Source organism: Phyllopteryx taeniolatus, chromosome 3 (genome assembly GCF_024500385.1).
Source record: "Phyllopteryx taeniolatus isolate TA_2022b chromosome 3, UOR_Ptae_1.2, whole genome shotgun sequence".
NCBI lineage: Eukaryota > Metazoa > Chordata > Actinopteri > Syngnathiformes > Syngnathidae > Phyllopteryx > Phyllopteryx taeniolatus.
The window spans coordinates 29,382,244-29,397,697 of NC_084504.1; the positions used below are offsets into that span (position 1 = coordinate 29,382,244).

At 42.4% G+C, this 15,454-nt stretch overlaps 2 protein-coding genes across 3 annotated transcripts in view; one reads left to right on the top strand and one right to left on the bottom strand.

Annotated features, from left to right (window-relative positions):
- Window positions 1-1,989: 1,989 nt before the first annotated feature.
- On the top strand, window positions 1,990-4,738 carry cmklr1 (chemokine-like receptor 1). The gene is made up of 2 exons (XM_061768376.1): window positions 1,990-2,084; window positions 2,159-4,738. Exon 2 carries the CDS (start codon window positions 2,193-2,195, stop codon window positions 3,225-3,227), a length of 1,035 nt encoding a protein of 344 aa, XP_061624360.1. The 5' UTR covers window positions 1,990-2,084; window positions 2,159-2,192; the 3' UTR covers window positions 3,228-4,738.
- A 3,384-nt stretch (window positions 4,739-8,122) lies between these two features.
- Window positions 8,123-15,454, bottom strand: part of wscd2 (WSC domain containing 2) — a 48,021-nt gene continuing 40,689 nt past the window's right edge. Inside the window, exons 7-9 of one of the 2 annotated variants that reach the window (XM_061768377.1) lie at window positions 14,257-14,421; window positions 13,941-14,141; window positions 8,123-9,706 (exon numbers count right to left, since the gene is read on the bottom strand). In XM_061768377.1, coding sequence (XP_061624361.1) covers window positions 9,354-9,706; window positions 13,941-14,141; window positions 14,257-14,421 — 719 coding nt within the window. In that variant the 3' untranslated portion in view covers window positions 8,123-9,353. The remainder of the gene's footprint in view (window positions 9,707-13,940; window positions 14,142-14,256; window positions 14,422-15,454) is intronic. The other variant, XM_061768378.1, reaches the window with a different exon arrangement.

Below are 15,454 nucleotides of genomic sequence, written 5' to 3' on the forward strand. Positions count from 1 at the left end.
GATGGACGAGAGGGTAGCCTCCCTCCGCCTTCAGGTGGGGGGATGGGTCCTGACTGTTGTTTGTGCCGATGCACCAAACAGCAGTTCAGAGTACCCACCCTTTTGGGGTCCTTAGAGGGGGTGCTGGAGAGCGCTCCCGCTGGGGACTCCATCGTTCTGCTGGGGGACTTCAATGCTCACGTGGGCAATGACAATGAGACCTGGAAGGGCGTGATTGGGAGGAACGCCCCCCCCCCCCCCCCCCCCGATCAGAGTTCTGTTATTGGACTTCTGTGCTCGTCACGGATTGTCCATAATGAACACCATGTTCAAGCATAAGGGTGTCCCCACACGTGCACTTGGCACCAGGACACCCTAGGTCGCAGTTCGATGATCGACTTTGTGGTCGTGTCATCGGACTTGGGGCCGCATGTCTTGGACACTCGGGCGAAGTGAGGGGCGCAGCTGTCGACTGATCACCACCTAGTGGTGAGTTGGCTCCGATGGTGGGGGAAGATGCCGGTCCGACCTGGCAGGCCCAAACTTTTTATTGTGAGGGTCTGCTGGGAACGTCCGGCAGAATCCCCTGTCATTTTATAAAATATCCAGTTCAGTTCAGTTTTATTTAACTTTTAGGGACAATACATTTGCATTTATTGAAATTGTAACTATTATTTAGGTGCAATTTGTATTTCACTTTTATGTCCAATACATTTGAACCGAGTCGATATTTAAATACGTATATGAAAACACAGTGTGTTGGCGGTCTAAATGATACAGTGATGATGATACAATGATGAGTTAAGAACCAAAATTCAAAGAGTATATATATATATATATATATAGCTAGTGTTCCATTATGAAAAGATCCGAAAATAGAGCAAGGCAGATAAGTAAAAAGCCTGAAGACACATAGTAGCCATTCTGCCTTAAAACAACAACCTGTGAATCACTGGGCGGGTCGGGGAGATATAATAAAGACAATAGTTTCGCAGTTATTGCCATGGCAACACCACACACACACCATCTTTAGTGTTCGATAATAGTGGTGTGCCAGCCTAGCAGAGATGCATGTACAGTATATCTTGTAAAAGAAGTAAAGAGTAGCGCGTTATATTCAATATGTTCTGCCAGTCAACATTATGTGCGCTGTTCACTTGCTTGTCCCTCTGCGGGTTCAATGTTGCCTTCAGGAACACACGTCAATAAAAGTAAAAAGCGGCGTGCCTTTTAAAGACAAGGGCTCGCTATGAATCGTCGGAAATGTTTTGGCTGATTTCCAGACTGACGTACACGTGTGCAAAAGTGAGGTTTATGAGATAAAATAAACACATGGCCAAGCTTTAGAAGAGTTGTCGGCAGCGAGTGTGGGACTTGACGTGTCCTTCCGCTCGTCGGTGCAGTTTTAGGTTAAGTCTCTCTCAACCGCCAGCTGAACCTACTGAGTCTTTAATTTGAGGAGGCCTGTGGTCTGAAAACACGATTCTCAAAGCAGACAATGAATATGCGGTATAGAAAATAGGTAAATAAAATAGTTCTAGTTTAGCTACTCAAGTTATTTCAGCGACCATCGCGGGTTTTCCGTTGTTATCGTAAGGCAACCGCAGTTTTGTCCAGGTATGTAAAATGTGTTTAAATGCCGAGTGTATTTTTCTGAGCGCTGCGCAGTCGTCTTCTGTCAGCTTGGAACAAACTGGGTGGCTGACAAGAGGCCTCTGGCACACAACACAGAAGCATCCAATTCCCTAAACATCAGCGCCATCTCCCAAAACTCTGACAACAGCACTGGTGAATATTTTATACACTTCATGTTCACGACAGTACGAGACAGAAAAAAAAGAGCGCGATTGCTTAACACTTTTTGGGGGGGGTGACGGTGGTTCATTTGTTTATTTTCTGATAGAAGACGTTGCGGAAAATGGAATTGAATTGCTTCAATAGACTTCTGCAATCTCTTAACCTCAAATAGCAGTACTGAAAGTGTTCAGGCAATGGTGATGGTGGTGTTGAGAAAGCATCCGGTCAGCTGATTGCTCATCACTCTATAACACGAAGGAACCGCTGACACCCGTCTCTGGGCAGCATCAAGTCGACAGCAGCGGCAGGTTTGTACAGAGACTCGAACATATTCAGCTGTCAGATTGGATTTCCTCATATGTTTTCCCCCCCCCCCCCACAGTAATCTCATTTCTACCGTCGCGAGAGAAGAAAAAATGGAGGAATTAATTTACGAAGATTTCGGCAACTACACTTACGAGGAGGGCCTCGTGCCACACGAGGAGCCCGTGCTTCGGCACAGGTCGACATGTACGGGGGATGCCCTGTGCGTGTCTCTGCTGGTGATCACCGCAGCCATTTTTCTGCTGGGCTTCTGCGGCAACGCGTTGGTCATTTGGATCGCTGGCTTCAAGATGAAGAAGACGGTCAACACAACGTGGTACCTGAGCCTGGCCATCTCCGATTTTATCTTCTGCGCCTTTTTGCCCTTCTCCATCACCTACATGTTCATGGAGAGGTGGATCTTCGGACTCTTCTTGTGCAAGTTTTTCTCATCTGTGTTGTTCCTCAACATGTTCAGCAGCATCTTCCTCCTGGTCATCATCAGCGTCGACCGCTGCGTGTCCGTCATCTTTCCCGTGTGGGCCCAGAATCACCGCACGGTACGGAAGGCTTCGGTTATTGTTATCCTGGCCTGGGTTCTCGCCATAGGGCTCAGCCTTCCCTCTGCAGTCTTCCGTGACATCCAGAATCAAATGGGCAGGACTGTTTGCTACAACAACTACACGGCACACCAACAGAGTCACAAAATAATCGTACTGAGCCGCTTCGTGGCAGGCTTCGTAGTGCCTTTCTTCGTCATCAGCATTTGCTACTCGGTCATCATCCTCAAACTTTGTACCAACAGGATGACCAAATCGTCCAAACCTTTCAAAGTCATGACGGTGCTCATCGCTACTTTCTTCATCTGCTGGCTGCCCTACCACGTGTTCATCCTGCTCGAGCTAAACCACCAACACTACAGCCCTTACATCTTAAAAGTCGGACTGCAGGTCGGAACTTGCCTGGCGGCGGCCAATAGTTTCCTCAACCCGGTGCTCTATGTGTTCATGGGTAATGACTTCCAGCATAGGTGTAAGAGTTCCTTGCTGTCAAAGATGGAGAACGCCTTGGGAGACAACGGCCGCACCACCAGCCGCTATCTGTCCAGGTCCAGCTCCGTCGACGGCAGGGTGTCCACGCACATTTAAAGTTCTCCATCACGTCGAACGTTTCATTACGGGGTTTTGCACGACGACACCCTATAGAGGAAGAGCTGCAAGCGATTTGAACTTCAATTGTGCGTGAGGGAGCAGCGCCATCCTAACGTCAACTTCACGCTGACCCCAGCAAAGGCCTCCACACTTCAGGCGTGTGAGAAATAAATCCCCAAAATGCAAATGACTTGCATTTTTCGCCTCCAAACAATTCACACTGGCGGCGATGGCATTCATGAGTGTCTGAGCACATATTGTGCATAGTTGCGCAAGCCCATAAAAAATTCATCGTCAAGAAAATATGTCACATTCATGTTCTGTGTGAGTCAGTGTCAAAGAATAATGTGCAGGGAATAATGTGTTTACTTGTGTTTTAATCACTAAAAAAAAAAAAATAAAAAAAAAAAAAAAAAAAAGGTCAGGACAAAAAAGAAGTACATAAAGATACATGGGCTGTAAATGAATGTAATATATTTTTTGATTGAAAACATTTAACCAATGGATACCTTTTCTCGTAAAGCAGAACAAAATGCTTGTTTTTCAGGAGTTCTCATAAGGGATGGTGGACTATATGTGTTAATAATTAGTTGAGACGTGAATGTATCCCTCGATTACCATTTTCCTTTGTGAACCAGAAGCTGGTTAACTTTACCACCGAAGCAGAAAGATAAACAAGGACCGTGCAATTTGTGCTAATCTCAGGATAATGGAAAGGTCTTTGGAGAACGGAAAGGATGCAAGTATTGTTTTGTCATTTCCGTGCTGATGAAACATTTTCTCATCCTTCACCTGCCCCAAAATACATCTGTAATTGTGTTTGTGTGACAGTGTTTATTTACTGCTTGGTAAATACATGTGATGAATGAATGAGTTGATGGATTTTTTTTCTTCTTTTCCCGGAGACAGTTCAGTTTGTTCTCTCATGAAGGCTTCTCCTAATGACAATGGGAAATTAACAACTTCATTCAGTCCACTGCCCTGCACGCTGTAATTGCTTTTGGACAGGAGATTATTTTTTGATGAATAGATATCTTTGAACAATAATGTTCATCAATCATGTGACAGTTCAAATACAACACGCGCCGTTGTTCTAGCCAGTCGGCTACCAGCTTGTTGAATGGGCCAGCGCTTTTTGTCATTTTAACAAATGAGATTTGTACAATGTCATCCTTGCGTGTATTTTTTTAAATTGTATTTATTATTATTATTTTTTTTTTAACTTTCAGTTTTCATTTTCTGAAATAAAGATTTAAGGAAGGAAATTAGCTCTTTGGTGCGCTTATTTCTCAATATTAAAGTAATATTTAATTAATAGAATGACTAAGATAGATTCAATAATTACGGTAATCTTAGTTATTTACCGTGTGAAATAAAAAATCACTGATGACATTTAACGGATGTCAATATCTCAGCTCACCTAACATGCAGAAATATACTACTGATTACAATGATGTAACCTCACCTAATATTGTTGTTGAATAAAAAAAATATATACACATTTGAAATCTTGATTAATGCCTGTGGATTACTTTTTTTTTTTTTTGATGGTGCAGCATGCTTTATGATGAAATGTATAAATCCTTTGCGCACAACAATATGATGAATGCGTTTGATTTGCACTGTTGACCTTGGAAATGAGTTTTGCACTCACTTATTTCTTCAGCAGGAACCATTCAATCAAAAGAGGCAGAGAACTTGCTCCTTTTGATGTCATAATGGAGAAGAGCCCCCCCCCCCCCTGCACGGTTACATCACTGAGCCACAATACGAGAGGCTACAATAATTTATTTCAATATCCTGACGAGCAGAGCATATGCAGTGTCTCCGTAACAAGCCCATAGAAAATGATACACTCATCATTTTATTTATAGTCCCCAAACGTTTTGAGATGGTTTAGGTTCATCACTTTAGCAACCGCTTCTATCTCCAAGCTCTTATCCACCAAGTAAGCGAAAAAAGCATCGACAAGCAAAACCGAGAATTGGCCCGTTCACCATTTTTTTGTGTTTTTTTTTGTGCGCATGTGAAAGTGTCAAGACCTGCTCTCAACTGGATTTGTAAATAAAGTGGGTTAGAGAAAGTATTCAGACCCCCTCAAATTTTTCACTCTTTGTTATATTGCAGCCATTTGCTAAAATCATTTAAGTTCATTTTTTTCCTCATTAATGTGCACACAGCACCTCATATTGACAGAGAAAAAACAGCATTGTTGAAATTTCTGCAGATTTATTAAAAAAGAAAAACTGAAATATCACACAGCCCTAAGTATTCAGACCCTTTGCTATGACACTCATATTTAACTCAGATGCTGTCCATTTCTTCTGATCATCCTTGAGATGGTTCTACACCTTCATTGGAGTCCAGCTATGTTTGATGATACTGATTGGACTTGGTTAGGAAAGCCACACCCCTGTCTATATAACACCTTACAGCTCAAAGTGCATGTCAGAGCAAATGAGAATCATGAGGTTTTCAGCTGCAGGGACAGGACGACTGGTTGCAATCGAAGAAAAGATGAATGCGGCCAAGTACAGGGATATCCTGGACGAAAACCTTCTCCAGAATGCTCAGAACCTCAGACTGGGCCGAAGGTTCACCTTCCAACAAGACAATGACCCTAAGCACACAGCTAAAATACCAAAGGAGTGGCTTCAGAACAACTCTGTGACTGTTCTTGAATGGCCCAGCTACAGCCCTGACTTAAACCCAATTGAGCATCTCTGGAGAGACCTGAAAATGGCTGTCCACCAACGTTCCCCATCCAACCTGACAGAACTGGAGAGGATCTGCAAAGAAGAATGGCAGATGATCCCCGAATCCAGGTGTGAAAAACTTCATTCTCCAAAAAACTCATGGCTGTATTAGCTCAAAAGGGTGCTTCTACTAAATACTGAACAAGGGGTCTGAATACTTTTTTTCTGTCAATATGGGGTGCTGTGTGTACATTAATGAGGAAGAAATCAAACTTAAATGATTTTAGCAAATGGCTGTGAAAATATTAAGGGGATCTGAATACTTACTTACCGTACCCACTGTACATTCAATCCTATGGGTACTTTCACACCGGCGCTCTATAGTCTGTTTGAAAAGTCAGCCATCCACTATGGGAGCATACGCATCCTTGCCTCCTTGTGTTCACGCTCCTTTCCCACCTCCCCCCATATGTCGACTTTAATGTCTTGCCCACTTCCTATTCCTTGGTTTGACTTCCTGGGTCAAGGTCACCCGAGGCGCCCGCTCCTCGCGTCTCTCTCACCGCTTCGCTTTCGTTTCGACCTCGCTGCTTCGAGCTCAATCTTAGCATGTGAGCAGCTGGCGAATGTCGCGGTTTCGCAGATAAATGCTGACATTACAGTTTGCTCGGTCATACATTATTGCGCTGACATCTGATAACGACCCCCGGGGCATCCATATGCAGCGCAACAACCTGTCTGTCAACTCCAAAAGTAAAGATATCCGCATCAATAGCGGACGATGCCTATGATGGCACAATGGTGGGCTTTTCAGAGCGCTGTAAACCGTTTATTGTTGTCCTAGCCTTCCTTGTTTTCTTGTTGATGCAAACAGGAACTGAACACAATCCAGTTCTTACCTGACCCATTTGCCCACATACTGTATGTAGACCTTCTCTGTCTATGAGATCTAAAGCTGAGTTGAGTCTCATTTAAATGCAAATGACTTACATTTGAATTACCTACAACACAGACATGCCCTCTGCAGTGAACATTCAAGAGGGTGAGAGAAAGCGTTGCTTTGACAAGCATGAGCGTGTTGTTAATAAACACCGGCGGATGAAAATGTCTTTCGGTGCTACTTCTGTCAGCGCCTTTGTTTACAAGAAAACCAAAAGTATGACAAAGAAAAACGAGCAATACGACTATTAGAGTCAACGCGACACATATCCTCGCTTCAATTGTGGGCTACTTGTAACCTTATTTAGCATTTAAAGGCAGATTTTAAAATAGCCCGATTACACTTACAGGTATGCCGTTTGAACAAAAATGAATGTCTCTGACATCAACTCATTTTCTATCGCTTTAGCCTCTTCAAGGTTGCGGACGAGTTATCTGTCCATCCCACATGACCTTGGGCCAGAGGCAGGGTACACGTTGGACCCGGTTCATTTCCAATCACGGGGCACATCCAAACAAACAAACAACCAAGCACACTCGCGGACATTTAGAGTCTTGCATGTTTTTGCAAATGCGGGAGAAAGCCGGATTACCCGGAGAAAACTAACAAGAGCATGTGGGAAACATGCAAATGCCACACACAACTCCGCTTTTGACCGCGAGGCAGATGCGCCAACCACACGTCGCTACTGAGCACTGATTAAGTATCCTTGCCCTCAATTACAAGCAAATCGTCTGCAGTTTATTTTGTGGAGGTTTCTGCCCGTCTGCAAAAATGTATCTGTTTTGCCTTTTCACACAGATAAAATGAGGTTAAGATTAAAAATAAAAATTGTCAAAAAGGTTGTATTACTGTTTTCTGTCTTTATTTTTCTCAAGCTGCTGCACCTCCCCCAAGTCCTCTTGCGACTCGTGCCGTATTTACACAATCCATTTGATCACGAAACTATTGGATCGTTATTGTCAATTGCGCATAAAAACAAAAAGACGCTTTGATGTATGAATAACAGTCAACTTAAATATTCAAAGGATTCTATTCAAAGGAAAGAAACAGCATAAACTCAACTTTTAATTGCATTTTTGCGGTAAACGTGCAGTCGGTTCAATAACAGCCAAGCTTGTTTTTTTTTGTTGTTGTTTTTTTTAAAGTTCGATGGGTTAAAGTGGTGACATTCCCTTTCAACGATTGGATGGTTAAGTCAGTGATGTCATCATATTGTTGACATTTGACTGGTTGTATAAACAGGAGCACGTGAATGCGTTGTCAGATTTATTAATTTATTGGGCTTGATCACAGTACATTCGTTCCATGGCAATACATTCAAATACAACACCTTTGTTCAAGTGCCTGCTTGTCAATGACAACAATTGCCAATCAAGCTTAAAGCATGTTCAAAATAGACACAATTTCTATCATTTGTTTGCTGTAGTACAAATATTTGGACGTGTCAGCACTCATTACAAAAATATAGCTATAAAGTATAATAGCATCCTGAAAATGGAAGTCAGTTAGTCTCCTGGCTCTCAGCATTTGTATTTATTTATTTCAATTCATGACACATGCTTGTTTTGTTCGAAGCATGTGGCATAGCACTTATAAGACGTATTGATGTCAAGAGCGGAGTTTTTGCAGTCTGTGGAGTATTTTTACATATATTTAACCATTTCATTGCCCTTATCACACAAAAAAAGTAATTAAAAAAATTTTTAATCTAGTGCGATTAACTGTCATGAAATGAGCCCCAAAAAAAAAAAAAAAAAAAAAAATGAAATCATATGACCTTAAGCATACAGAGTGTGAATCTTCCGATATCTTTGGGGCAAGTGTTGCACCGTCAAGCGCTTTTTGGGTTTTCGGCGTTGAGGCCAGTGTGGAGAGAACATATTCACAAGCAGACTGGTCACGTGTGCGCTGCACACCAGAGATAAATAAATGCTGTCCAGATGAATCCTCGTCTCTCTTTGACTCAGTTGCCTTCTTCAGTACGAGGAACGGAGACCTTTATCATCAAAAACAGAATTCCTCTTGCAAAGAGTAAGTTCACTAGCTTACAAAAAAATAAACGGAATCACACAGTATCATTGTCAGGTAGTTGTAGCCTGCATATTGCATTTATCCCTATGATATCCCCCCCCCCCCCCCCCACAACACAACATCATCTAAAATGTTTTGTAACTAAAAGAGCAGCAGGAAATTTGTAATACTTTTTTTTTTTTACAAAATAAGCTCAACATACCAAAGAGTATGAAATAGTTTGTATGAAACACGCCAGTGCGCTCCCTCACAGCTGTCTCAAGGCGTGTGCACGTGCCGACACAGCACGTGCACAGAAGAGGACAACAAGTGCTCTTGAAACTCAATTCCTTAAGTTGTCGTCATCTGGTTCCACACAGGATGAGTTGGGAAAATAAAGCAAGAATAAAAGTGTCTAATTCATTGCATTTCAATGAGAGAGAGAGAGAAAAAAAAAAGAGGGTTTCACGTATATCATCTTGGCATGTATTCATCTGGAACACCAGACATGTTCCTCTTCTTTAAGGCAGCGTCGACTGTTCTTATGAGTTCGTTGATGTTTGTTTGCATTTCAGGAGTGTAGGGGTTATATTCGAGTTTGCGAAGGCCTGATCTCTTGAAGTTGCCGTCCTTCTGGCCCTCCACGCAGAGCAAACGCTCCTCGGAAACCTTCGGGCCCAAAAACTGAACCATTCCCTTGAGATGGGAGAACAAGTCTCTCTTCAGGGCCTCAAAGTGGACCACGTGGACGTTCTTCCCATAATGGAGCCAGTCCAATGTGTGGGATGCCCACCAAGGAGCGTAGTTCTTCACAAACTCGGGCCACTCTGCAGGGAAAAAAAAAGCATACCGAATATAAATAGATGAGGATTTTTGAGACTTGAAAAGCTCAGCCAATTTTAGCAGGCCTCCAACAAGGAGTAAGAGCCAAACAAACCAAAGATCATTTTCATTTGCCAAGTGTTCAATCCTCCAAATACTTTCATTCTTTGTTATTCATTGTTTTTCGATGAGAAATAATTCACATGAAGCAAGAAAGCAGCGTGGTAGCTTGTTCTCGAGGTACATTAGGGAAATCACAACTCAGACTATCATTATGGATGAACAGTGAATGCAAATAAAACGCTGTATTCTTATTTTGTTCTCATTAAGGCATGGGAAATTGGCTTTGTAGAAAATATCATCTGAAGCAAAAAAAAAACAAAAACGCTTACGCTGGACAACGTGTAAGTCTCTTGTGTGACCTCTTAAATTCAAGGAAAACATTAAATCCAATCACGTTTTCTTTTGAATTTTAGAGAAATGTACAGTAATGCTAATTGGATAAAGTAGCAAAATTACAAGAATGAAGTCGCACATTTATGAGAAAATTGATGCAAAATAACAGGCAGAAACATGTAAGCATGAGAAGTTTAAAATGATTGTATAGACATTTGTATATACCGTAATATTTCATATTACGCGATTATAATATAGATGTAACTGTATACACCAGCTATTTGTACTGTATAGGGAAACAATGTCACAGCATAACCAGCACTATTCCTCCCATTAAGAATGCAAGCGAGGTGTGTAATAAATGAGCTAACAATGGCAACTGTAAAGCTGAATTTGTTTGCGTTGTTTCTTTTGTGGTCCTTTGTCGGTAAAAGTTTGAGAAACGGATTAAAGGTTGATGTCCAATGCTTTTTTGGATACCCAGCAAGGCTTGCGTCGCTATCTCACAAACAGGATGACAGGCGGCGTTAATATCACAGCGGACCTTATCGTAGCGTCTTCTGCCCATATGACGAGAAATGCAGAGGAAGTGCCGTTCTGTCACGCTGTCTGTTTTTCCTCCTAAAAACTACAAAGTAATATGAAACCAAACTAAACACACATCTTGTTTCGCTCACTTGTGAATGGATTGTGGCGCTTCTATTCTTAGCTGACATTTGACCGCCGACGCCATATAAGTGTGTAAAAGTGGAACCTAATGGGCAGCGCTTTACGAAGTGACAGTTCTTTCAAATAAATGGCACGTTAGCCCAAGCGGACTTGAAGGGTCCCCACGGAAAGCGTCCGTGTCAGGGGCATCCTCCGCAGAAGCGAGCGCATCAAACGATACAGTACACGCGGCTCCCCAAACGCGCTGTAATGCTAACGCTCAAGCTCGCAGCTTCCCGCCGTATGTGAAGTGGCAGCTGTCAAAATGTCTTTCGCGTACTGATGTCATCGCATCATTTTCCCCCCCCACCGACACAAAGTGGGGACGCTCATTGGAAACGGCAGACCAAATGTGCTGACGTTTTCACAAAGAGATATAACTGCTGGGTCGGCAACTCGACAGCCTCTGGAAAATCGATTTTTCCACAGAGAAGGTACGGGGACCAGACAAAACCAGTTGCCATAGTTACAAAGACATACCTAAATGGATATACTGGGGGCAGGGGACTATGCAGGAAATGTATAAAGGACACAAAGGGGCACATCATCTGGCCTCATGGGATTACTGAGTCCTTAAATTTCTTTTCTTGTATTATATCAAGAAAAATACATTTTGACATTGAGTCAAAGTTAACACAACTGGAAAAGGGACTCAATTAAAAACGTTGCACCCCTAACTAATTAATTAATGCGATACAAAATACTCATTACGAACCAAATCTCCATTTACATGGGAGAAAGATATTCCAATATAAACCCAGTGAGGGCAATAATAGAATAAGAGCATGATAACGTACGCCTTACGCAAAGTAAGCAAGAAGTGGAGAGACGTGGGTAGACTGTATACAGTTTGTTTTTTGGCAATATCATTTCTAATACGAGAGTAACCAATATGACAAAAAAAGAAAATAAAAAATCACTGAGGGTGTTTGTGTACAGCGAGAGATTGTCAGGTGTGCTGCGGGAAACGATCCGATTTTGTTTTCTACAAATAATGTATTTTTGGCCAACTATCTAGTATGCCAGCGATTTTTCGTGACAGGCAGAGCAACTGAAAGCTCGTCCACCAATCAGGGCATTGATATAATATGTTGTGATGTAATAAATAATGATTCCTTCAAATGACTTGTCCTTGACATTTTACTGGCAACATCTTTTCACATGCTATTTCTAAGCAAATTGCCAATTCCTAGTCTGTCAGGGAACTTTGACATGAAGAACATAACTGCTCCAGCAGCTTACAAACACGTCTAATTATCACGAACGTGTGCGCAAGTACAGACGGATGCACACGGACTCTCTAATTCAGTTTGGCAGGGGCGCCCGAGGAGCGAGCTGGTTGTACGCGGTGACATGACTCATCTTGCCGTCAAGCGGCGTGACTAAGGCCTTGTTTCATTTCTCATTTTTGAGGAGAGACGCCGTCGCCGCAGCCTAATCATTTGCCTTGATATTTAAAAACATTGCCACATTGGGGTACGAAAGGTCACAACCGCATCAACCCTCGGCTCAGTGGTCATTTCCTCTCATTTGTGATTGTTCCGCGTCATTACATATTTGCTCAAACACACGATCACACCACCTCGACAAATTGTGACCCAGCCTGAGCGAGAGGATGTTGCTTTTTGTCGTGGTAGTTGCATTGCGCAACTTCTTTTTTTTTTTTTTTTTTTTTTTTTTTTTGCATTAGCGTAATCAAAGTACACAGTAAATGTCAAACACGCACGCAAACATCGGAAGCTCTGGAGTTCAGCTGCCCTCGAGCCAAACGCTCACATTCTTTAATTCCACCTTACTCTGCTCTTCTCGCCAGCAGCGACTAAATGTACGCGCAACGGTTGGCTGCGAAGTACACAACACAATGGCAAATCATGAAAGCCAATGAAAATCAGACAGAACAACCACAGGCCATAAAGCACAGCGACCTCAACCCACTGACTGGACTTCTTAGGCAGACGGCGCTCGCTATTGCTGCTCACTGGATGGAGCCACGATCCGCCCCCTTAAACAGCAAGCCGAGTTTACTGAAGCCCCCACAAAAATGACTACCATCTAGATGATTTCATTTTTAGAGACATTGCGGAAATCATAGCCTCTAACCAGAGATGATGTACAGTAACTGGAAAATGATTGGATGAAGAAATATTTTTGCCAGACCATTTGACTCTAAAGCAAATAGTTTTGTAGCGGGACGAGAAGCCGGCGTGTCTTGCTGAGGCAATCAGAAGAAGGGAGAAAATGTCTTCAGTCATCTTGTGTCCATGTTATCTTTCTTCTTCCTTCTTCATTTTGCATGCATGCAACTTCCCGTCTCTAACTTACATACATTTCCAATTGGCACTTCAAATTTGAGTGAGAATTTACATAATGACGACACAACGTTTAGAATGGGCGTAACATAAATCATTTAGTGCTGTAATTGGAAAGAAATCCTCCTCGTATGCAGGTCAACCTCTGAAATGTCAAATGTTTGAATTCTGCTATTTTTAGGAGCATTTCAAATGTGACAATCAATCACAATATTTGTCAATTAACAAATGTAAGCCAATTTCTTGGCTTACATTTGTTCATTGGATGGATGTTCGTCATTATTAGCTGACTGGTTTGGAGAAATTGAAATTGTGTGTTGTGAGAATGAGCTTTTTACATTTTTTGGAAGATTTCCGTGACATTTCGGCTGGCAAAATATGAAATAACTCACTCATGTAAAGCTGTTTGCATTAGAACATTTGACATTTTGTCACACAATATACAATATCACCAACACGATACTCTCAAGTCACACCTTTGTACGTAACGTCTTTGGTTAAACTAAGGAGCCTTTGGGCCAATGAAAATGAGTAATGCCAGTGTGAACATTAAGTTAACAAAACATAGATTTGACATGTCAAATCTATGCTCAGAGTATACATTTTGAAGCGCTTATGTATTTTCTTAATAGTTAAAACAATGTTAGAGTCCCTTTGGGGCCTTGGGAGTGTAAGTTGTTCTATTTGAGGTTGTCATTTTCCTGTCCCAGCAAATCTAGTTCATGCCTACGCACCTGAGTGAAAGTATTCCTACTTTCTTGAATATTTCAACGTCATGGCAGCTCATAACATGTGAAATACATTAGCTCCATCTTCTGACACTCACCTTTCCCTTTCCAGTGGGCCTGGGAGGCGAATCCAATGTGGCCGCCATATTTGCGGTTAAATTCTGCCATGAGAGCCTTGTAGGGGTTTCGGATCATCAGGATGCTGGAGTGAAAGGCTTCAATCTCCTTTTTTCCACTCTCATGCGTCTTTATGCAGATGGTCCTTCCGCTCCGCCAGTGGTCTCGCTCGCCTTTAAATCCTGTGAAACGACGAGAGCGCACAACAAATGCATTTATTCCTCCAAGGCATAGAGGCGAGGGGGAAAAAAAAAAAAAGTGGTGTATATTGACTCATAAAGGCAAGGCCTCTTCTACCTTTATTATAGAGGGAGCCGTCAAAGTAATAGCTGCCTGTATAGAAGCCGGTGGCGAGCTCTATGAGGTGTCGAGCCCAGGTGTTACCGGCTCCGGGGAAACTGGCGAGGGCAACCAGCTGATTGGCACGAGTGGGTAGGAAGTGCCTGTCCATGCAACGGTTGTCTGCGTGCAATATAAGACGGATCATGTTCTAGTTATTCATTCTGTTAGTCATTCTGTTTTATTAAAGGCTTTGAATGACAGACGGATACTATGTGACTGCGCCTCTGCAATACAGTGTACACTGGCAGGCCACACCATTAGGTACACCTGCAAAATCTGATGAGATATCCCAAACGAGAGCTTTATCAAAACGTTTGCCTTGAGAAAGAGAAGTGGTGTCGAAAACGGATTGACACATTGCTCATCAGCCGAAGAAAAAGATTTTTGGAAATGACACAATGCTGGGATTTTGCGAGAGACATTTGAAGTGATTAGAGAAAGAGGAAGTGAAGTCCTCCAGAGGAAAGGTCAACATAGGCATGTTTTGTGTTGTTGCGGTGGGCGACGTGAGAGCTTCTTCTTTTCCTCTCCAACGCCAATTCCAGTTGGGATATTGTGTTAAACATAAATAAAAACAGAATACAATGATTTGCAAATCACGTTCAACCTATATATAATTGAATACACTACAAAGACAAGATATTTAATGTTCAAACTGATAAACTTTATTGTTTTTAGCAAATAATCATGAACTTTTAATTTTATGGCTGCAACACGTTCCAAAAAAGCTGGGACAGGGTCATGTTTACCACTGTGTTACATCACCTTTTCTTTGAACAACATTCAATAAACGTTTGGGAACTGAGGACACCAATTATTGAAGCTTTGAAGGTGGAATTCTTTCCCATTCTTGCTTGATGTACAGCTTCAGCTGTTCAACAGTCTGGGGTCTCCGTTGTTGTATTTTACGCTTCATAATGCGCCACACATTTTCAATGGGAGACAGGTCCGGACTGCAGGCAGGCCAGTCTCGTACCCGCACTCTTTTACTACGAAGCCACACTGTTGTAACACGTGCAGAATGTGGTTTGGCATTGTCTTGCAATTGTGCGTTGAGGAACATTGTCCTTAAACTGTTCGACTATCTTCTCACGCACTTGTTCACAAAGAGGTGAACGTCGCCCCATCTTTGCTTGCGAATGACTGAGCAATT